Below are 20,805 nucleotides of genomic sequence, written 5' to 3'. Positions count from 1 at the left end.
GTTTGTGGAAAAACTACACTTCCCATAATCCCCTTCGTGGGTTTTTATTTCCGGTCCTGCGCGGTTTCTGGAGCGGATTGGAACCCGGAGTCAGGATTCACTAATGTGTAGACGTTTGGAAAACAGGTAATGACTTTATGCTAAACTTGTGAGGCATTTATATTCAAACGCATTGAGCGAAATGGCCAAATGCTCCTCATTCACAGGTGCAGGGGCAATGCAAAGTGTGAGCGGAGTGAATTTCTCGTGTTTTGCGTTTTCAAACGCTCTGGCTCCAGATGAGCGCTGCGTCTCCATTCCATCCGCCATGCCGATTGTTCTTTGTTACATTTGCATTGCTGAAAGAGAGCGAGCGCAGCCTGAGATCGGAGTTAAAACCCGGCTACAGTCTGAAATCTTCCCAAATCACGGAGTCTATCCGTTTTGTACTCTTTCCCTGGCTGCTTACGGGCGTTTCATGCGCGGACTGCTCCCGGATCTGCGTTGATAAAGAGCGTGATTTGTTGTTATTGTTGATCTTGGGAGCATCAACAAAATCTGTTGCACTAATAGGTTCTGCTGACTGACAGCAATGCAACGAACACAAAGTTATAATGGGAAAGTGCATTTAAATGTGTTTACAAAATGTTTTCACAAAAACACCACATACACATGCACATATTTATCCAACACATACAAACAAATATACATAAATAAATAAAACAAACAGTTAATTAACAAAAAAAAAAATGACTTAAATACACCTTATGTGGTTTCATTTTAATTATTAAAAAGTAAAAAATTAAAAGTCTAGATTTTGTCATTTTAAAACGGTTTTATTTTAAGTCTTATTTAAAAGGCTAGAATTTTGGAAAAATAAATTTAGCATAAGCTGTTAGATGTAGTCGATGTAAATTAGATGTAATTTATTATTATATATCTAAAAAGTAATTCATTAATTACTGAATGGTTACAAAACCTGGTATTTTTTGTTTTATAACTTTTTTTTTTTTTTTTTTTAGAAAATTTCTTTTTTTTTTAAATGTCAAATCAACATGAACACAAGTCTGTATTATATATGTTTTAAATATTTGAATATGTAACATATTAGATTTATATTTAAAATCGTAATGTAATTAGTGTACTGATCTTCTTTTAATTAACAATGAATGTAATTAGAATTATTAAATTCTATTTTGTAATTTGCAAAAGTGTCATAAGGACACCATGCCACAAATTAATTGAATGATAAAATTGTTACAGGTATTAAAACTAATGTACATATATTGTGCATCAACTGTAGGGTGTCAGAATGGCAGAGCAGACACCAGATGAGTTTATTTGTAAGTATGCAACTATAATCTCACATGTGTTTCAGAATATGCATGCAACATCATTGTAGTATTGCAATATTGTATTCTCATTGCCACTGTCAAGCTTTTTTGTAGTGTGCTTTTATTATTAAAGAACGTGGCATAATATGTGCATGTGACTGTTCTTCCTGCAGGGTGTGAGGACTGCGGGCAGTACCATGACTCGGAGTGTCCTGAGCTGGGGCCTGTTGTCACGGTGAAGGACTCGTTTGTTCTGAGTCGGGCACGGTGAGCGGACATGAGAGGCTTTTGGCCAGATACATTCAGAGAGGGTCTTGGCACTGCCTGAGCGTACTGATCACAATTAGATGGCCGCCAGATATTGACACTGCCCTGACACCTTATTCCTATGAATTTAAAGCTAAATTTTCAGCAGCCATTACTGCAGTCTTCAGTGTCACATAATCATTCTAATATTCAAATTTGATGCTCAAATAACATTTCTTCTTATTATCAGTGTTAAAAGCAGTTAAACTAATGAAAAAGTATTATTATATTTTTGTAACAATGTAAACTTATCATATAATAACTTTAACATCATTTTTGTTCATGTTCCAGGTCTTCTTTACCAGACAGCTTGGAGATCAAGTTAGCTGAGAAGGGGAAAGAAGGTGTGTTTGTGCTTCGAAAGCTGGTTAAGAGGACTCAGTTTGGCCCGTTTGAGGCCAGGAGGGTTCCAAGCCTTCAAACTGAGGGGGCATTTCCTTTAAAGGTAAACAATAGACCTTCAATATGCCACTCCTCTCCAAATGCGCCTACACTTAATGTTTTCTCTATTGTATATCTTAGTTATTTCAAAAGGATGGCTCAGTGGTGTGTTTTGACACGTCCAATGAAGACGACTGTAACTGGATGATGTTGGTTCGGCCCGCCACAGACTCCAAACACCAGAATCTGACAGCATACCAGCAAGATGATGATGTTTACTTTAATACATCACAGGTGAACTGATGCCGCACTTATATAGTGAGGACGGATACAGTTATACGGTTATAGTCAACATTGATAAATATTGAACAGCGTAGTTTATTGTGGTGTGTTATTAAATTTCAAATGCTCATTTACTTTAATTGTTCTCTCATTTGTTCCTCTCAGGATGTCCTGCCCGGAACAGAGCTTAGAGTCTGGTATGGAGCTTTTTATGCCAAAAAAATGGATCGGCTTGTTCTTAGGCTACCTGTTCTTCCACCTCCACCAGGTATGCTTTAAAGTCTGTGCAATGCACAGTATACTAAAGTTGGATGAAGTAATTCATCATTTTGCGTCTTCAGAAATGGTGTCCAACAAACCTGGAGTCCCTCCGGCAAAGGGGCCACCAACAGAGACCCTTCGAGTCCCAGACCAGCTGCTTTGCCAAACCCCAGCACTTTCCGCAGACCCACCTGTCCAGCAGGTTGCAGAGGCGGTATCCCAAAACAACACAGCCAAAATTGCCCCCATCCCATCAGAGCCAACCAGAAAACAAGGCAGGCCACGACGGACAAAAGCACAGAAACCTGTGCCGAGTGGAACAGCTGATTCCAGTCAAGGTGAGGTGGGAATTACTGGGGTATGACCTATTTAAAGCACTTTTTTTTTGTTGAGAAAAGTAACCCTTGAAAGATTGTTTGAATGAGCTTTATTTTTTCACCTCCCATCTAGAGAAGCCCCTGTTTTTGTGTCCGGTGAGCAGTCTCTCAGTACTGTGGCTTCTGATGTTCCCCTGTCTGTACTGGATGTCCAAGACGTGGTTGCCAGAGACGGCCCGCCACTCAAAACATCTCGGGTGACACGCTCCCCCATCTCCTCTGTGAAGTAAGGACATCTTTTACAATTCATTTATGTCACATCCTCTGTGTTTTAAAGCACATACACTACTGTTTAAAAGTTGGGGCTTGTTCCTTTTTTTAAGACATTCATCAATTACCTGTACTGTACTATTCTGTAATTTCTGAAGGATCGAGTGACACTAAAGACTGAAGTAATGCTGCTTTTCATCACAGAAATGAGTTACATTTTTAAAAATACTATAAAAGAAAATAGTTTGTAATAATATTTCACAATATTGATTTTTGATCAAATAAATGTATCCCTGGTGAGTATAAACCACTCACTTCGAAAACATTAAAGAATCTTACTGACCCCAAGCTTTTGAACAATAGTGTAATTTCACTTTTTTTTTATTAATCAATTCTTTATCTTATTTGTCTGTTAGAGCTGGTATGAGGAAGCGATCTCTGCGTCAGGGAGGCGATCATAAAAGGGTTTACCAGTGTTGCCTCTGCAGTAAGGTGTTTCAGAACAGCAGCAACCTCAACCGACACATCCGTTCCCATGGTAACTCTACCAGCATTCTGAGAAATGACTTATCACACACCATCTGACGTGCCATATGCTGAATAATATTGTGTCATATGCTTTACTGTTCATCTAAATTGTTTGTTTCATTTACAGGCGATAAATGTTTTAAGTGTGATGAGTGTGACAAGATGTTCAGTCGAAAGGAGAGTCTGAAACAGCATATATCATACAAACACAGCAAGAATGAGGTATGGTGCGTTTTTTAACCAATAACCTCTTATTTATTGATTTAATAAAATAACATTAAAATATGGCTAGATGCATTCATTTTAGATGAATCTGTGTTTTTGTGTGTTGTATTTGTGTATGTTTTCTTAGTCTGACATAGAGTACAGATACAAATGTTCAACCTGTGGGAAATCTTTCAGAGTGGAAAATGCCTTAAGATTTCATAACTGCAGGACGGGTAAAGAATAAGTTATATTTTAATGACATTCATTAAATCATTTTAGCAAAATATTGCACCATACATTTCTGTTTTAGGTTTACCACAGTAATTCTAAACCATAAATAACCACAGATAATAATAATAATAATTATTATTATTAATGAAGTGTAATATTATAATTTTTTTAATTATTGGTCAGTTGACTGTTGATTTAATTCACTAATTCAGTGTGATTTAAAAAAAAGTTTATTAGGATATTATGTAATTAATTAAATAAAAAGTTCATAACCCTTTTACAATTCAAGGTTTTTATATGACTTGAGTAATAAAACACAATTTAGAAATATATTTTCCAAATGCATTGTATAAATGAATAAAATAGGTATTTGACAGCATGCACAATATCTGTTTCATATGTTCTCCTCTTTTTTGCAGATGACAAAACGTTCCAGTGTGAGATATGCTCAAGGTTTTTCTCCACTAACAGTAATTTGTCCAAGCACAAAAAAAAACATGGAGAGAAACTCTATGCGTGTGAAATCTGCAATAAGATGTTCTACCGCAAAGATGTCATGCAGGACCACCAGAGGCGGCATGTTGGTGAGTTATTGAGATTGCTGCTTCCAGGGGCAGATTGGCCATCTGGCAATTCTGGCAAATGCCAGAGGGGCCGGATCATTTTGTTTAATGTGGGTCAGTCAGATCTTTAAAAATATATAAAATAAAATTGTTTTTATCGCGTGCACGATTTCACTATGGTTAATAAGGTTAGAAGTTAGAGTTTAGAGGTTATTGGACGTTCAGTCAAAATAAAGCACATCATCAGAGAAAGTGCAACACAAGTTCATTTTCAGTAAAAGCAAAAATTAAAGAAGTCAGTAAAAGGTAGCTAATGGACTGTAAAAGAAAAATGAAAGGCGGGGCAGAAAAACTTTGAAAAAGGGCTCTTAAGTCCAACGCTGCTTAATGCATAAAATTAACTAAACTCTTTTCAAAAGGTTTAAATTCGGCTGCTGCAGCGGAGGACAGTAGTGCCGCAGGGGTAAGAAGAAAACAGAAAATAGAGCTAGCACAAGTCATTTTCACACTAATTCTGCCAGTTATCTCCAGTGTTTTTGTTTTTTGACAGTAGCCTACATTGTATTAAAAAGTTGTAAGCTTAGCATAGAACCCCAGTATATTTTAAAATGTCATTGCTTCGTGATAATTGGTTACAAGTGTTAGCTAGCCTGTTACTGAATTGCATGATTGAAATATCAGCAGATAATTTGGGATTTCGGGGAACCACTGATATAGGCTACTTGCAATATAGTCTAACACATCAAAAACCTATAGCAATAGCCATAGTACTATAGACATTTGTAGTGAACTTTACTTTGAATATGTAGATAAAACACTGAATACATGCATACAGTACATAAGTTTACAGTATGCAATTAATCCTTAGGTAGGGTGGAACATAGGCTTCTATTACAGGCACTCAGATGCAATAGTTAGATGAGGTATTATAAGCCACTGGCTTACGTATGTTCTCCTTGTCTGAATCGTGTGTTCATCTATTCAAAGCTAGAATGTTGCTGGACCCAGTGCAGACAGCTCAGTTGCTGCTGCAGAGTCAAGTGTCATGGAGGTAGGAAGACAGCAATGAGAGAGACGCACCCTGACACAGATGCTGCCAGTTTCTTAATAATGTGGCTCTAATTAACTATTAATTAACCCTTAGGATAGAAGTAACATGTGCATGTATGTCACACACACAAATGCACATGCAGCACATACTAGCAACACTTCAGCATACTTTCATTTAAAATAATTGTATATCAAAAAGGATTTAAAACTGTAAAAATCTGTTGGTACACACACACAACTATTACTGCTGCTACTATTTATAGTTTTTGCTATATATTTTATTCCCTTTTGTGCTATTATAACTTGTTTGTATTCATGTGTATTCCAATGTTGAGAGCAGTCAGTGAGAAAATATTTTGCTGTAATGTTTACGTCCTATACTGTGTTCATTAACTAGGATGTTGCTGGAATCAGTGCAACTAGAGACCACTGGTCTTCCAATACCAGTGCTGTGAGGAAGGATGCTACGGTAGGCCTAGTAGAGACAGGGAGGAGTGTTCGGTAGGAAGAACCAAACAGACAGACAGTGACAACAAAGAACAACACACTGTAGAGCAGTGGTGCCCAACCCTGTTCAGTTCAAACCCTGCTTCAGCACACCTGCCTGTGATTATCAGGTGCTCCTGATGATCTGAATTAGCTGGTTAAGCCATGTTTGATCAGGGTTGGAGCTGAACTTTGCAGGAAGGTAGATCTCCAGGAACAGGGTTGGGCACCACTGCTGTAGAGAATGACAGAAACAGCAGACAAATGGCATAAACAGACAGAACACATACTTTATAACATCCTCAGATTCTTTTTCTTTTGTTTTTACTGTATGTGTAAATTTGTTATAAACGTGTGCTCTTTAAAAAGTAGTAAGAATTGTTTGCCAGACACATACATTAAATGTTTAAATATCTGTTACATAAGGTACTGCATGTAATATTTCACCATCTGTAAACACATATGTTAGTCCGTGGGTGGGGTTGTGTGGGTGTGGTAATGTGGGCCCATGTGGCTACAGCACCAGGGCTGAATTTTTGTCCCAGTCTGCCACTGGCTGCTTCAATTCATTTATTTAATTGTAATACTTCAAATAAGCCAAGGACACACTCCATGCATATGTAAAGTATTTATGACGTATTTTTTGAAATGGAAAAATGGCAGGTAAAGTCTGTTGTGCTAATCAGTAAATAAGCACAAGCACTGAATGGATGGTTCTTGCACAGAACAGAGAACAGGCCTCATTAACTTTCTTTGCCCTTCGCTTTAAGCAAAGATCATCAACCATTATTTCACTTCCTCTGTGTGTGCACTAATGGCTTCCACAACCCATTGCTTTTCCACAGGCCCAAAGAACATGAAACGAGAGGAGCTTGAAGCGAATGGGGAGGAGGGAAGCAAATACAGGAAGGAGCCTTCGGCATGCCCCATTTGTGGAAAGGTGGCTTTTCTATTTCAGTGACACCAAATATGTTGATATCAGATCTGTGCTAAACTGAATTTAAAAAAAGAAATAACCAACTTTATTCAAGTGTTTTCCTGTCGGAGTAACATGAACAAACACTTACTAACCCATGGGGACAAGAAATACACCTGTGAGATCTGTGGCCGCAAGTTCTTCCGTGTGGATGTGCTGAGAGATCACATTCATGTGCACTTTAAGGTGAGGAATAAAACTATTTTTTCATGTTCAAGTAGTTGGTGGGTTGTCTGAATGACTAGTCAGCCTGAAGGAAATGCTGAATAAATAGGATCCACCACTGTCAAAAACATTTTAGTTAAAGGACATTTACATGCTTAAATGGAAGAAATGGAATTTAAATTGGTAATTTATTTGTGATGTTGTACTCTAATTGAGTTCCAAAATGCATATTTTTCTCAGGACATCGCCTTAATGGATGAGCAGGAGAGAGAGGACTTCATTAAGAAGATTGGCATCTCCATGGAGGAGAGTGATGACAGCTCTGATGAGGAAGATGAGAAGAATGATCCTGATCATCACAAATACAGCTGCAAGAAATGTCAAGTAAACTGTCATTATTGATTACATATGGTGTCTGTTCTGACATCCTGCAATTTCCAGAGTTTTGACCATATTTAATATCTAATATTTTTTTGCTCTTAAATAATTTTTTGTGACTGAGTAACCATCATTTAATTTATTGTTGCAAATTAGAGTTTTTCCAAGAAATAAAATACAGTAAAAATCTAGATAAAAATATTCAGTGTATGTTTTGCTATTTATTAATTTTCATTTATATGCACAAATATTGAAGCAATAAATAGTTATACACAGGCATATTTACTGACATATATTTCTACATTTTAATGCATTTTAAAATGCATAATTTAAATATGCATTTTATATATATATATATATATATATATATATATATATATAAATACCATGTAATATATATATAAAATACCATGTATAGGTTTCCATGAAGATTTTTTAGTGTTGCCACAAACAAATAGTAAAATCACTTCATTGAAATTTAATAGATTCACAAACCTTTTTAATTGCTAAATAATGATCCATTTTGATTTTCGTGATGTTGCTTAATTTTATATTCCCAGCAAAATCATTTCTTTACATATAATAAACATTCTCCCTCTCTTTTCATCATCCTTCATCAGATGACATTCGCCAAGGGTCGTGACTACTTGAGACACATAATGGACATGCATAAAGAAAAAGGGTACAACTGCACCATGTGTAACCGCCGTTTTGCTCTGAAGGCCACATACAACGCTCACCTGGTCATCCACCGAGACCACCTGCCTGATCCTGCGGTGCAGAAGTAAGACAGAGCTTTTTCAAACGTTTAAGATTCTTTTCGCAGCTAAGTTGAATTCCACTACTTTCTTCACAGATATATTCATCCATGTGACATGTGCGGACGGATTTTCAACAGCATCGGCAACCTGGAGAGGCACAAAATCATCCACACAGGTGAGTCTTTTATTTACCAATATAGTACACAGATAGAAATTAGTGTAGTGTGATTACTTTAATTTTATATTCGAGGCTTAGTTAAAAGTGATTAACCCTCTGGCTTACTTCAGGAGTGAAGAGCCACTGCTGTGATCAGTGTGGAAAGTCCTTTGCCAGGAAAGACATGCTAAAGGAACATTTGAGAGTCCATGACAACGTCAGAGACTTCCTGTGTGCGGAGTGTGGGAAAGGTACGGACACAATCCCCTAATACACCTTGCATGATAAAGTGAAACATTGCAGCTTGATTGTAACCAGAAATGAAACACATTTACAGGATGAGTACATATATTTGTCTGTGTTTTCCAGGCATGAAGACGAAACATGCCCTACGGCATCATATGAAGCTGCACAAGGGAATTAAAGAATACGAATGTAAAGAGTGTAACCGCAAATTTGCCCAAAAAGTCAACATGCTGAAGCATTACAAAAGACACACAGGTGAGCAACATTCTAGATGTGTACTATAATGTTACATATGATACGTATTGCAAAACAAGATTCAAAATATAATAATGTCTTCCTTCAGGCACAAAGGACTTCATGTGTGAACTTTGCGGGAAAACGTTTAGTGAGAGAAACACAATGGAGACGCACAAGCTTATTCATACAGGTACAGTTCACGGAAATATTATACAGAGTTTGGTTTAGTTACAGTAAAACAGTCAAATATTTACTCGCATCTGTCTGTCTTTTGCAGTTGGAAAGACGTTTTCTTGCTCCGTCTGTGACAAGAAGTATGTGACGCAGTATATGCTGCAGAAACACATGCAGCTGACCCATGAGAAGGTGGAGGCTCAAAGCTGCCACCTGTGTGGCACCAAAGTCTCCACACGCGCCTCCATGAACCGCCACATGCGCCGCAAACACCCCGAGGTGAGAAACAACCACATATATTTTTGAAAATAATTTAAAAAAGAAAATAAAATAAAATGCATTTTGATATTGTCAGTGATAATTAAGATTATAAAAATTAAATGACTGCTAAATGAAATGGGGAAGTCATGGCCTAGTGGTTAGAGAGTTTGACTCCTAACCCTAAGGTTGTGGGTTCGAGTCTCGGGCCGGCAATACCACGACTGAGGTGCACTTGAGCAAGGCACCGAACCCACAACTGCTCCCTGGTTGCCGCAGCATAAATGGCTGCCCACTGCTTTGTGTGTGTGTTCACTGCTGTGTGTGTGCACTTTGGATGGGTTAAATGCAGAGCACGAATTCTGAGTATGGGTCACCATACTTGGCTGCATGTCTTACAAAAATAAATAAATAAATAAATAAATGCATAAATGTAAATCTAAAAAAATTGCATCAAATAATTAATCTGTAGTTCATGCATAAGTCTTTTTATATATTTAAAACATTTTATGCATTCATGTATTTTACATATTCAAATTAAATAAACTATTAATTTTTCAAAATGTTCATTTTAAATTTAAATGTAAATTGTTTTTCTTGTGTAAATTACATGCTATCTTCGTCATCAAAATGGACTAAAAAATGGTCTGTTTTTACCGGCACTTTTGATTAATTTAATGCATCCTTGCTGAATAAAAGTGTTTATTTTTTAAGCATACTCCAAACTTTTAAATGGTAGACTATCACAGTTTCCACAAAGATATGAAGCAGCTAAAACTGTAATTATGCAAATAGAAATCAGTTTTTTTAAATTGTACACATATTACAGTTTTTACTGTATTTCACTGAAAATTACATGCTATTTTAATCAGTACAATGACTAATGAATTAATTCTAAATGAAAGACAATGAAATGACAAAATATTGACGGAATTTAAAGGACACTTTTTCACTTGAACATTTTTGAGCTTATGGAAAGCTAGATGTGTAAGTTTTGTGTAATCTCAGCAGATTGTGACAGTACGACTGGGTGAATTTGATCTTGAAGAACCATCAACAGTCGACGCCTCCACCATCAGTATTGCACAGGTTTGTCTTGTAACAGCCTGTCTTACATGATAATAGACAGAGAACGATAATTAAAGGAGGATTGTGCTGCATGAGACAAATTTTTTAATTATTTGGTTTCTGTTTGTCATTCTGTTGTTCAGCCCTCTCTGACTCTGGAGAAAGGCTCTCTGACTGCAGAAAAAGTCTCCAGGAACTCCAATCCCAGCAAGAAGAGGGCTAAACTCCTGCCTCATGAGCCTGAGCTGTCTGATTCAGACGAGTATGCTGACTTCACCAGCAAAACCCCTGAGTTCTCGACCACCGTGGGAGATGAAACCAACTCTGCTGTGCAGAGCATTCAGCAGGTTTGTTCTATCAGTAATTATTTCCAAGCATTTTTCCCTTTAAAGTCAACATGAGATCAAAATCAACCCTATTTACTTTGTTTCACTTTGTTGTTTGTTTACTTTGATGCACATTGGTCTTGTTGAGCATGATTCTTTCACAAGTCAAATTCAATTTTAAAGCCGACACGTGTTTTTTAAAAAAAGTTGTGCATTTGATTTTAAGTGTTGATTCATTTGATCATAAAGAATACTCCCCCCTGTTAATGTACACACACACAGGTGGTAGTGCTGGCTGACCCTAGCGCCCCTCCAGCCCCCTCCAGCTCAGTCAGTTTGACCAACATCACTGTTACCCCCATCACCACACCCGCTCCCGCCCAGTTCAGCAGCCTTCAGCCCGTCGCCGTCGGCCATCTTGCTCCAGGCGATCGCCCCCTCACTCTGGACAGCTCCATCCTCACGGTGACATTCGATGCCGTCAGCGGTTCAGCGATGCTGCACAACCGGCCAGCAGATCTCCAGTCAGAGGCAGTGGGATCGACAGGGGCTGCAGCTTCACAATCAGTCGCGCATTTCATCAACCTCACTACCTTCGTCAACCCGATCTCCCACCAGCTGGAGCAGCCCGCTCTAACCTGGAGGCCCGTCGCACCGACCGACGGAGCTCATGCGACCACCATAGATGAGACCCAGACAGACTCTCAGGCCCCTCAGGCACCTCCAGAGCAGCCGCAACCACTGCCAGAGCAAAGGCATCAGATTCAGCCGCAAGTCACAGGACCACCCCAACAACAGACCCCCACAGCACCACAGATGTTTAGCTACTGAGAAATTAAGAATATGATATAATTTATAGCTGGAAGTTTTTTTGATGGAAGAATTAGTTTTGTTACTAATCATAGTACAAAAAACGTTTTGTTACTAATTTGGCACTTCTCATAGTTGAAAATACGACTGTGACTATAAGGGTAGCGCAAATCTTTTGTTTGAATTTATTAAAAACCAGTGGACAATTTCAAAGATTTTTTTTTTTTGAATGAATTAATGCATGAAATATCTGATTATGATTTAAGAGGAAGCGGGACCTTAGTTTTTCAAAATGTTGACTCAGATTATATTTGTTGTATGATGTCATGCTGTAGCACCTGTGGATTGATGATGTCAAAAAGAATGAATCGATATAAATGTAATACATTGATAGATTGTACTGTAAGTGCTAACTGGAAATATTTTCTATTTTTTCTTTTTTTCTTTTTTAAAGAAAAATGGGTTGTCCTTCTAATAAATGCATGTATGGACTTGTCTCTGAGGCGTTGGACTTGTATTAAAGGATGGACAAAATTATTTACACTTCATTTTATATATATATATATATATATATATATATATATATAGAAAAATAAGAAAATTGTGCAGCAATACAAAAACCAAAATCCAATATAAAAAAAAAATACAGTACAAAACAAAAGAAACAAAACAATACTGAAGCAACACCTAAATTCGAAAAAGTGGAAACATAATATGGAAAAAGTATCACCCTGGAAAAATATTGTGATATATTATTAAATGCATAGGATTATAAAAAGGGATTAAAAAGTAAATAAAACAAAGGATGACAGAATGATAAAAGATTCTATATCCTACACGTTGTCTAGGCCACTAAACAAAAAAAACTATATCCAACATATATCCTACACCACTAAAAAAACACAAAACAAATTAAATTCATGTTAACGTATATATTATTAGAATTGATCGTTCTTTTTACAAAATTTAACTTTACATCAAATCAGGTTTTTCACAAACATGTTGTGTCAGTGCCAGCATATATATATTTTAATCCGATTATCTGGTTGTTAAAAACATTGATGTTAATTATCCACGATCTAGAAGAAAAAAGCAAAATCTATCACGACTCGTCATTTGTGAAGTTCTGCCGAGACTCCAAACACCACGACTCGTCATTCATTTGTGAAGTTCTGCCGAGACTCCAAACCGCGAGCGGCGCTAATAACACGAACTCTACCAAAGTTATTCACTCAACAACGAAAGAGAGTCTCGCGGCTGCGCGGTGGTGCCTAGACGTAAGTCACCACATTCCGTGTAATGTAATTCATTCTATGAGAAAAACAGCCCCATTTTGAGATTTCATTTCATAGACGTAATTTACGTAAGTTCTGCAATTTTCAAAACTAATACAGAGGGCTATCGCGTAAAGACAGAGCAGTTTGATGCACAAGGATCGTCAGTGAAGATCACGGTTATATATTTGTGTTGCAGCAGTCGAGCTGCCAGCGAGTCACTGGAGCGAAGTTACAGAAAAGAGAGAAAGACAGATCTGCAGCAATACAACCAGTCTCTGAGTCTGCCTGCTCGGGTCAGGAGTGATAACGTGGCACAAATCTCGCCAAAATGGAGTTTGCAGCGATCTTTGCACTATCACTGCTGATAGGTGCGCTGGTTGTGTTAGTGGCCGTGGCTGTTGGCAGACAGAAAGAAGAATTATCTGAGCAGAACGAACAGAAGAAAGACACCAGTGCACCGGGTGAGTGTGTCTTTCTTACACCTGTCAGCAACTTTAAAGTCGATTTCTTGTCACTTACATAACGATGTTTTAAACTCATTTCAAAGACTAAGTTTAGTTTGGAAAGTGGTTAATTTTTATGTCATGTCTTCATAATCAAACCTGCTGGATAATGTTACAGTGGAGGAAAATGCAGCGAAAGCTTCTTCCAAAAAGCAGAAGCAGCAACAGCGCCCCCGTAAGGAGAAACCGCAGCAGCACACGTTCACACACAAGCTCCTGGCTTCCTCTCTGAAGGTGATTCTCGCTTAAATCTCAAAGATATACAACAGCAGTAAACACATGACTTCATTTACTCTCAAAGCATGTTATAGTAAAGACATTTATAATGTTACAAAAGATCTATTTTTCAAATAAATGGAGTCATTTTCTATTAATCAAAAATGTGTCATGGTCTCCACAAAAATATAATATATAACTGTTTGCATCATTGATGATAATAATAAAATATCTTTCTTGAGCAGCAAATCAGCATATTGGAAATTATTTCTGAAGTATTGGCTGCTGAAAATTCATTACATAAAAATCCTGTTTATTCATATTTCTGTGCATTTCATTTCTCCTTTCTAGAGTCACAGTGGCAGTGTCACTTGCCTGGATTTTAGTAGCAACGGCAAATACCTTGCGTCTTGCTCTGATGACCGTACCATCAGGATCTGGAGCACTAAAGACTTCCTGGACCGAGATCACAAGTGCTTGCGAGCCAATGTTGAGTTTGACCATGCCACGCTCGTCCGCTTCAGCCCAGACTCTCGGTACGTTTGGCTTCATTATAACACGTCGTTCAATTAGGGTAAATAATCAAACAGTTTTATGTAGCTGTTATTGCTGCTGACTGGTTTTGTGTTTGTCCCTAGAGCGTTTATCACTTGGCTGGCTAATGGAGAGACCATTCGCATCTATAAGATGATTAAAAAGGATGATGGGACATTCAGTTTCAAAGCTGCCTCAGAGGATTTCCCGCAAAAACACAAGGGAATCGTTATCAACATCGGAATCGCTGAGACAGGTCAGTGGACTCCAGTAATTAAATGCATCTGAACTAATTCTAAGCAAGCTTGCATAAGACTTAATTAGTAATTTTATATTTGATTTTCAGGCAAATTTATAATGTCTGCCTCTGTTGACACTACCATTGTGATCTGGGATCTGAAAGGAGAGGTTTTAGCTACTATAAACACTAATCAGATGACCAACTCGCATGTTGCTGTGTCACCGTGTGGAAGGTTAGTTCAAGAAACAATACAAGCAGCAGCCCCTCCTGATGTGCCGCATCAGTGGTAATAAAGAGTTTGGACGTAATGCACATAGAAATGAAATTTATGCATTCTTTCCTTCTCATAATTTGTTGCTTCCTGTGGCTTTACCCCTGATGTGAAGGTGTGGGAGGTTTGCTTTGCTAAATCAGGGGAGTTCAAAGAGGTTGCCCGTGCGTTTGACCTGAAGGGACACTCAGCTGGGGTTTACTCCTTCGATTTCTCTAATGACTCTCGGAGGCAAGATCTTCTCATCGTTTACCACTAAACAAAAACAATATACAAAATAACACAAAATATATATATAAAAAAAAAAACAAAAATATAAAAAAAACACATAAAAAAAAATATATAAATAAAAATAAAAAAAATATTTATTAATCAGTGCTATTTTAGTGTTGTAAATACTATTATGGCATTTATTAATATTTTGAATTAGATTTTATTTTTAATTTTATTAATTTTAGCACTTTATGTGCTTTTGTCTTTTTTTATTATTTTAAATATTTATATTTAGCTTCAATTTATTTTTATTCAGTTATTTCAGTAATTTTAGTACTTCAAATTAAACTATATTGTGTCGGATCTAATATTTATATTTTATTTTCTTACAACTTTATTTCAATTAGCAAAACAATTGTATAAGTATTGTATATGTAACTGACTGTATTGTTTAAGTTAACAAAAAACAACACCATTATTAATTAGTGAACAGAGATTTAAAAACATGTTATTAAGGTGTGTTAATAATTTTGTTATTTGAGTCTGAACTTTGCAGAAACTTGAATTGGCATTGGTTTTCATTCAGTTTTGATAGCAATGTTCAATAACATTTCTGTCACTGCCTTTTACAGAATGGTGACTGTGTCCAAAGATGGCACGTGGAAGCTGTGGGACACTGATGTGGAATATAAGAAAAAGCAGGACCCATATTTGCTCCGGACCGTGCCATGTCAGGTGTCAGAGGGGAGCCGCATTGCCCTGTCTCCCGACGGTCGTGTAGTCGCCATATCAAACGGTTGTGATATAGCCATGTTCAGTGCCAGCACTGGTGAACTCGAGGAGGAGTTTCACAGTGTTCACAGCGAAGAGATAACTGGCCTTAAGTTTGACATCAATAATCGTTTCTTAGTGAGTAGTGGGGACCGTGCCATTCACGTCTTTCACAATGTAACCGGTTACCGTGCTGCCATCCAGGACATGCAGAGCATGCTGAAGAAAGCCTCAAATGATGGAGTGAGACAGAGACTCCAGCAGCAGATAACAGATGCTCAGAATGCTCTGGACACAGTGCTGAATGCAACAAAGAACTAAAAGCTGATTTATTTTCACTTGAAAGTGAATCTGTTTTTGGTTGCTTTGCGTGCCGGTTTTATTGAATAAATCGGGTGTTTTTAAGTGTTTGACGATTTTGTTCCTTTTTCACAAAATTTACTAATGCCATCTCTTTGTGGCTTTAAAAGTGACATTTTCACTTTTCAGGAGAAATATAGTGTCCTGCAAAGGCAAAATACTGTCATACTGAGGTGGTAAAAGTAACCTTTTAATTTATAAATAAATATAGATAGATAATTTTATGTTGATCATTTTCATTATTCCAAAAGACGGATTATAATCTCATAACTCAATTTTGAAAATGTTTATTCATTGTGTTTTTCCTTTGCATTGCAGTATATTTGAATTTTTATAATTATGAATACTCGTGTCATGTCTCGGCATATTGAACTGGGAATATTTCATGATCAAAGAACCTTTAAGGAAGTACTATCAGCGATTTTGTACGAATTAAAAAGTACATAATAAAAAAGTATATTATGTTTTTAATAAAATCAGAAAACAGAAAAGCTCATATTTATTTATTACATTTGTATCTTATTCATTTGCTGTCCTTAAGCTTGATTAATGTAAATAACATCTAAAATATTTTAATATTAACTTTAGTAATTACAATACCCATTTTGATATCTTAATTCGTTAAAATAAATAAATAAAAACAAACCAAACCCAGAGGACCTTTATTTTGAAATGAACTATAACATTTATGAGTTATATTAAAGCATTTAGGTTATAAATATGTAAAAAAAAAAAAAAATTACAAGATGGGTTTGGGACTAAAAATATATGACTAGTGGCTTTTTCATCTTATAATAACGTTAACATAAATTTAACAAAGATAAACAACTGCAGCTAAGTGTGACCTCTATAAGTAGGTGGGATCAGTCAAGAAGCTCTGGAAAGTAGAGTTGTGAGTTCTCGCGATGCGAGACTTGCGACGCCAGACTGCGAGACCGACACGATTCCAGTAAGAGTACCGATCAAATTCAGAAATGTCTGGTCGCTCGGTCCGCGCGGAGACCCGAAGCCGCGCTAAAGATGACATTAAGAAAGTGATGGCGGCTATTGAGAGAGTACGGAGATGGTGAGTATAACGGGTGGCGTCACGATACTTTCAAAGAGGGAAATGTTTTTCAAAAGAGAAACTTCAGTCGGAAAGGAGGAGGAGTTTAATAAGAGGATGCCGTTTGATTGACACAAGAGACAGCCAATGGCCGTGCACTGGTCTTTGTTTTCTCAAGGGACAAGTGCAAAAACTAAACTAGAGAGGACTTTAAAAAGGTTTCATCTTGTGTTGAAGAGGCGTAGTGTGTAGGACTGTCAGTAACCTTACATTATATTATTGTTCTTTTTTTACTAGGTTATAAAGTCTATTATACATTTACTGTGCAAGAGAGTAATCCTAGCACATTCAATCAGGGTTTAGGCCAGCAGAAACCAAGCACTTTTTTGATTGCAATAAATGGAGATATTGGATAGGGTTCAACTCATCAACAAATGGACTTTGTAATCCCACATGTCCCGAAAAAAGCAGCTCTTAGAGGAGCCTTTAAACTTTCTCCATCTGGAAACTTGATAAGTGCTTTTTTCTGCATGGTTGCGTTTTTAACCTGGAGACTTGATAGAGCTTTCGAGTCATGTATATGGGAACCCTGTTACACAATTGCTCTATTTCAGGGAGAAGAAATGGGTCACAGTTGGAGATACATCATTAAGAATATTTAAATGGGTTCCTGTGGTGGACACAAAGGAGGTACGACACATCAAATATGTTCACTTCTCTTGGTTTTAATTGTTTGAGAGTTCGTTTCATACATAAGATCAACATATTATCTGTAAAGTAATGGATTTTCCAAACTTCTTCACTCTTTTTACTGCATCTGTAACCTGATATCTTTTAGAAGGACAAGAGCAAGGTGTCTGTGGGTGGTGAGATTCAACGGAAGAATTTTCCCACAGAAGAGTCATCTGATAACTCCTGTTCTGTACTGTTAGATTTTCAAGGTAAACATCTGCATGTGAGATTCACGTTTTAAAGGCATAGTTTACCCAAAAATGAACATTTTACCATAACCAGCTTCTATTGTTTTCTTTCTTTCATGTTAAATTTAAATCTTCCCTTGCTTGCCTCCTGGCTTCTCAGATGAGAACAGCAACCAGAGTTCTCTGTCAGACTCGTACCAGCTTAAAGTAGCTGCAGACAGCAGCAATAACTCCAGTCCACAGCCCAGTGAGCCGGTCAGCCCTGCACTTCAGAGTCTAGACTACCCTACAGATGATCCACAGCCGCCCACCCTCGGCCAAGAATTCATGGAAGGTGAGACTCATGCCTTGCATTTTTCATTAATTTTAATGTTAATCTCAGAGCTGAGAGATTAATTCATTCATTCATTTTTTTATATTATATTATACATTTCCAAAGGTTTATTCCATGTTTATAAATCTTGTAATTTTATACATTTTGCTTAAATATCTAATCATATTAACCTGAGATTTCACAGTAAGTTGTTTGCCCTCTTTGTGTGAATGTGATCTGAACAAATGAATTGTTTTTATCTCCAGTACTACACATTTCACAGAAGTTCACAGAGATCATTTAGTCAGTTGACCCACTTTTAAAAATGATAGCTTTTATTTTTTTCTAGAGCCGCTGCTGCAGTCAAGTGAGATCGCAGATGAGCCACCGAGACTGATCAAGGAAGATCTTTTACCCCTCACTGCTCAGGTACAAAAGTAGTCAGATGTTCTACATAAAGCATAAATGCTGGGACAGCTTCTCTGCTCTGGGTTGTGAACCTTGCTTGCCTTATTTTTTGGTATACAGTATATAAAAAAAAAATGTAAAAAAATTACATAGATACCTATATATAATAATTAACTTATATATAATGAATTTTTTTGAACAATATTTGTTATTTATTCTACTAGATTATTTTTTTATTATTATTATTTATTTTTTGGATTGTATTTATTGAGCCTTTTGTACTACTAAAATGAATAACTAATTAATAATGAACTGCTCCTTTTTCTCTGGGTACAGGAGGATGAGGACAGCTGTGGAGCCCCACCACTGAAAAGAATCTGTACTGAGCAGGTCTCGGTCATTCAGGCGGCCCCTTTTAGTTAACACACACACACACGCACACACTGTACACTGGGCATTGATAATCAGCCAGACTGATCACTGACCTTCCTAGAACTGCTGCAAAAGACACAATATGGACCAGACATCGAAAAAGCACTATATTTATTATCGCATGGGATCGCTTTGCAACATTTTAGCAACATTGTAGCCCTTTGTAACTCCCAGAATATGCTTCCATTCGTGTTATGTCAGGATTATTGTTCATTTTTGAAGATCTCATAGTAGAATCTCTGAATTAGAATTGTTATCTCTTACACTAATTCTGACATAACCTGAATGAAACATTGATTCAACGTTTATAGGCCACCCCCCCCCCAAAAAAGAGACTATTAACTAGACATTCCTGTTTACAGGGAGAATGAATGAATGTACTATCACCATAAAGCCCTTGTTGAAATTGCTGTTACAGTTATTATAATGCTAATAGTTTTATTTGATCTTCAGTTGAATGTGATGCTTGTTAAAAAAAAAAGAAAGCCATAATCTAATTTCATGCTGACTAAAGGATTAGCCATTATTGAAAAAAAATCAAATCCTCCAAAACCAAGACAAAAAGCAAGTTAAATGACTACTTGAAATGCAATTTAATACACCAGCTTTATGCACAAGTACTCTTATTAGACCACACCATTCCCTTTTAATAAAAACAATGACTCAACATGCAGAATGTCTTCGAATAAATTCTGTAAGATTACATGCATACAGATTAAAATGAAGTATTTAAGTCATGTTTCAAAAGATGTGAATAATATCTAGATTTTCTGTTTGTAGATTCTGCTCTCAGGGTCTGTAGTACCTCCAACTGTCTATCAGCTCTCATTTGTTGCAGTAATTGAACATTTACTTTTTTTGTCTCTGTATTACACCCCTAAAAACGCCTGTCTTTTATGCCACCTTTTATTTTTTGCAAACTGGTCTAGTGGGCACTTTGAGTTCAATGAAGCAGTCATATTGTTATTTGATGCAAATATCATTAAAAAATTTAGACCTTTCAAGATTCAGATTCAAGATTTATTTTTGTCTTTATTCTTTAAAAATAACAATGCACACTACAGTTCAAACAAATAGACCATAAGTTTTTTTGTTTTTTTGCTAAATAAATTAATACTTTTATTCAGCGAGGGTGCATTAAAAATCGGTGAAAAGAGACCATAAAGATATTTAAAATGTTACAAAAGATTTCAATTTTTAATCAATGCTGTTCTTTTGAACTTTCTATTAATCAAAGAATCGTGGTGAAAAAATGGTTTCTTCAAAAATATTAAGCCGCACAACCTTGATATAATAAGAAATGTTTCTTGAGCAACAAATCAGCATATTAGAATGATTTCTGACGGATCACGTGACACAAGACTGGAATAATGTCTGCAGAACATTCAGCTTTACATCACATCAAATTGCTTTTTTCGAATATTTTCAAATATAACACAGTAAAAATATTATTATGTGTACTGTACTCAAAAACACTGGAAAATCTACCAGCCCCAATTGGTTGGTAGCGTATATTAAAAAAAATTCTATATAATTATTTAAATTTTGTA

At 36.6% G+C, this 20,805-nt stretch overlaps 3 protein-coding genes across 7 annotated transcripts; all 3 read left to right on the top strand.

The window, feature by feature from the left end:
* Positions 1 to 11: 11 nt before the first annotated feature.
* Positions 12 to 11,801, top strand: LOC109096419 (PR domain zinc finger protein 15-like). Of its 3 annotated transcripts, none has more exons than XM_042755292.1 (24): positions 12 to 126; positions 1,283 to 1,322; positions 1,487 to 1,580; positions 1,911 to 2,064; positions 2,142 to 2,294; positions 2,448 to 2,550; positions 2,624 to 2,881; positions 2,996 to 3,146; positions 3,547 to 3,668; positions 3,786 to 3,880; positions 4,011 to 4,098; positions 4,516 to 4,680; positions 7,041 to 7,135; positions 7,226 to 7,357; positions 7,577 to 7,720; positions 8,335 to 8,498; positions 8,571 to 8,650; positions 8,764 to 8,883; positions 9,002 to 9,133; positions 9,222 to 9,305; positions 9,393 to 9,568; positions 10,559 to 10,636; positions 10,759 to 10,962; positions 11,224 to 11,801. In XM_042755292.1, the coding sequence occupies exons 2-24, from the start codon at positions 1,292 to 1,294 to the stop codon at positions 11,770 to 11,772; spliced, it is 3,372 nt and encodes a 1,123-aa protein (XP_042611226.1). In that variant the 5' UTR covers positions 12 to 126; positions 1,283 to 1,291; the 3' UTR covers positions 11,773 to 11,801. The 3 variants fall into 3 exon arrangements, with proteins under 3 accessions (XP_042611226.1, XP_042611224.1, XP_042611225.1); XM_042755290.1 differs by having other exon boundaries at positions 10,556 to 10,636; XM_042755291.1 differs by having other exon boundaries at positions 65 to 126; positions 1,243 to 1,322; positions 10,556 to 10,636.
* A 1,095-nt stretch (positions 11,802 to 12,896) lies between these two features.
* Positions 12,897 to 16,187, top strand: LOC109096418 (transducin beta-like protein 2). 3 transcript variants are annotated; one of them, XM_042755244.1, is made up of 8 exons: positions 12,923 to 13,028; positions 13,225 to 13,489; positions 13,650 to 13,765; positions 14,099 to 14,283; positions 14,386 to 14,537; positions 14,628 to 14,755; positions 14,873 to 15,024; positions 15,639 to 16,187. In XM_042755244.1, the coding sequence occupies exons 2-8, from the start codon at positions 13,357 to 13,359 to the stop codon at positions 16,096 to 16,098; spliced, it is 1,326 nt and encodes a 441-aa protein (XP_042611178.1). In that variant the 5' UTR covers positions 12,923 to 13,028; positions 13,225 to 13,356; the 3' UTR covers positions 16,099 to 16,187. The 3 variants fall into 3 exon arrangements, with proteins under 3 accessions (XP_042611176.1, XP_042611178.1, XP_042611177.1); XM_042755243.1 differs by having other exon boundaries at positions 12,991 to 13,114; XM_042755242.1 differs by having other exon boundaries at positions 12,897 to 13,489.
* An 817-nt stretch (positions 16,188 to 17,004) lies between these two features.
* On the top strand, positions 17,005 to 20,259 carry LOC109096878 (B-cell CLL/lymphoma 7 protein family member B-A-like). Its single transcript, XM_042755245.1, has 6 exons — positions 17,005 to 17,203; positions 17,797 to 17,872; positions 18,021 to 18,123; positions 18,263 to 18,436; positions 18,765 to 18,844; positions 19,160 to 20,259. Exons 1-6 carry the CDS (start codon positions 17,112 to 17,114, stop codon positions 19,244 to 19,246), a joined length of 612 nt encoding a protein of 203 aa, XP_042611179.1. The 5' UTR covers positions 17,005 to 17,111; the 3' UTR covers positions 19,247 to 20,259.
* The last annotated feature ends 546 nt before the right edge of the window (positions 20,260 to 20,805 follow it).

Source organism: Cyprinus carpio, unplaced genomic scaffold (genome assembly GCF_018340385.1).
Source record: "Cyprinus carpio isolate SPL01 unplaced genomic scaffold, ASM1834038v1 S000006658, whole genome shotgun sequence".
NCBI classification, from domain to species: Eukaryota; Metazoa; Chordata; class Actinopteri; order Cypriniformes; family Cyprinidae; genus Cyprinus; species Cyprinus carpio.
Note: the sequence above shows the minus strand (reverse complement) of the source record. Positions and strands in the feature narration are given on the sequence as shown.

Excerpts from the sequence above, each read along its gene's own strand:
- LOC109096419 (XM_042755290.1), top strand. The coding sequence starts at position 1,292 with ATGGCAGAGCAGACACCAGATGAGTTTATTT. Across the intron at positions 2,551-2,623 it reads TGTTCTTCCACCTCCACCAG|AAATGGTGTCCAACAAACCT; the intron begins GTATGCTTTAAA and ends TTGCGTCTTCAG. Across the intron at positions 9,306-9,392 it reads GCACAAGCTTATTCATACAG|TTGGAAAGACGTTTTCTTGC; the intron begins GTACAGTTCACG and ends TGTCTTTTGCAG.
- LOC109096418 (XM_042755242.1), top strand. The coding sequence starts at position 13,357 with ATGGAGTTTGCAGCGATCTTTGCACTATCACTGCTGATAGGTGCGCTG. Across the intron at positions 13,490-13,649 it reads GAAAGACACCAGTGCACCGG|TGGAGGAAAATGCAGCGAAA; the intron begins GTGAGTGTGTCT and ends ATAATGTTACAG. Across the intron at positions 14,756-14,872 it reads CTGTGTCACCGTGTGGAAGG|TTTGTTGCTTCCTGTGGCTT; the intron begins TTAGTTCAAGAA and ends TCCTTCTCATAA.
- LOC109096878 (XM_042755245.1), top strand. The coding sequence starts at position 17,112 with ATGTCTGGTCGCTCGGTCCGCGCGGAGACCCGAAGCCGCGCTAAAGAT. Across the intron at positions 17,204-17,796 it reads ATTGAGAGAGTACGGAGATG|GGAGAAGAAATGGGTCACAG; the intron begins GTGAGTATAACG and ends GCTCTATTTCAG. Across the intron at positions 17,873-18,020 it reads CTGTGGTGGACACAAAGGAG|AAGGACAAGAGCAAGGTGTC; the intron begins GTACGACACATC and ends GATATCTTTTAG.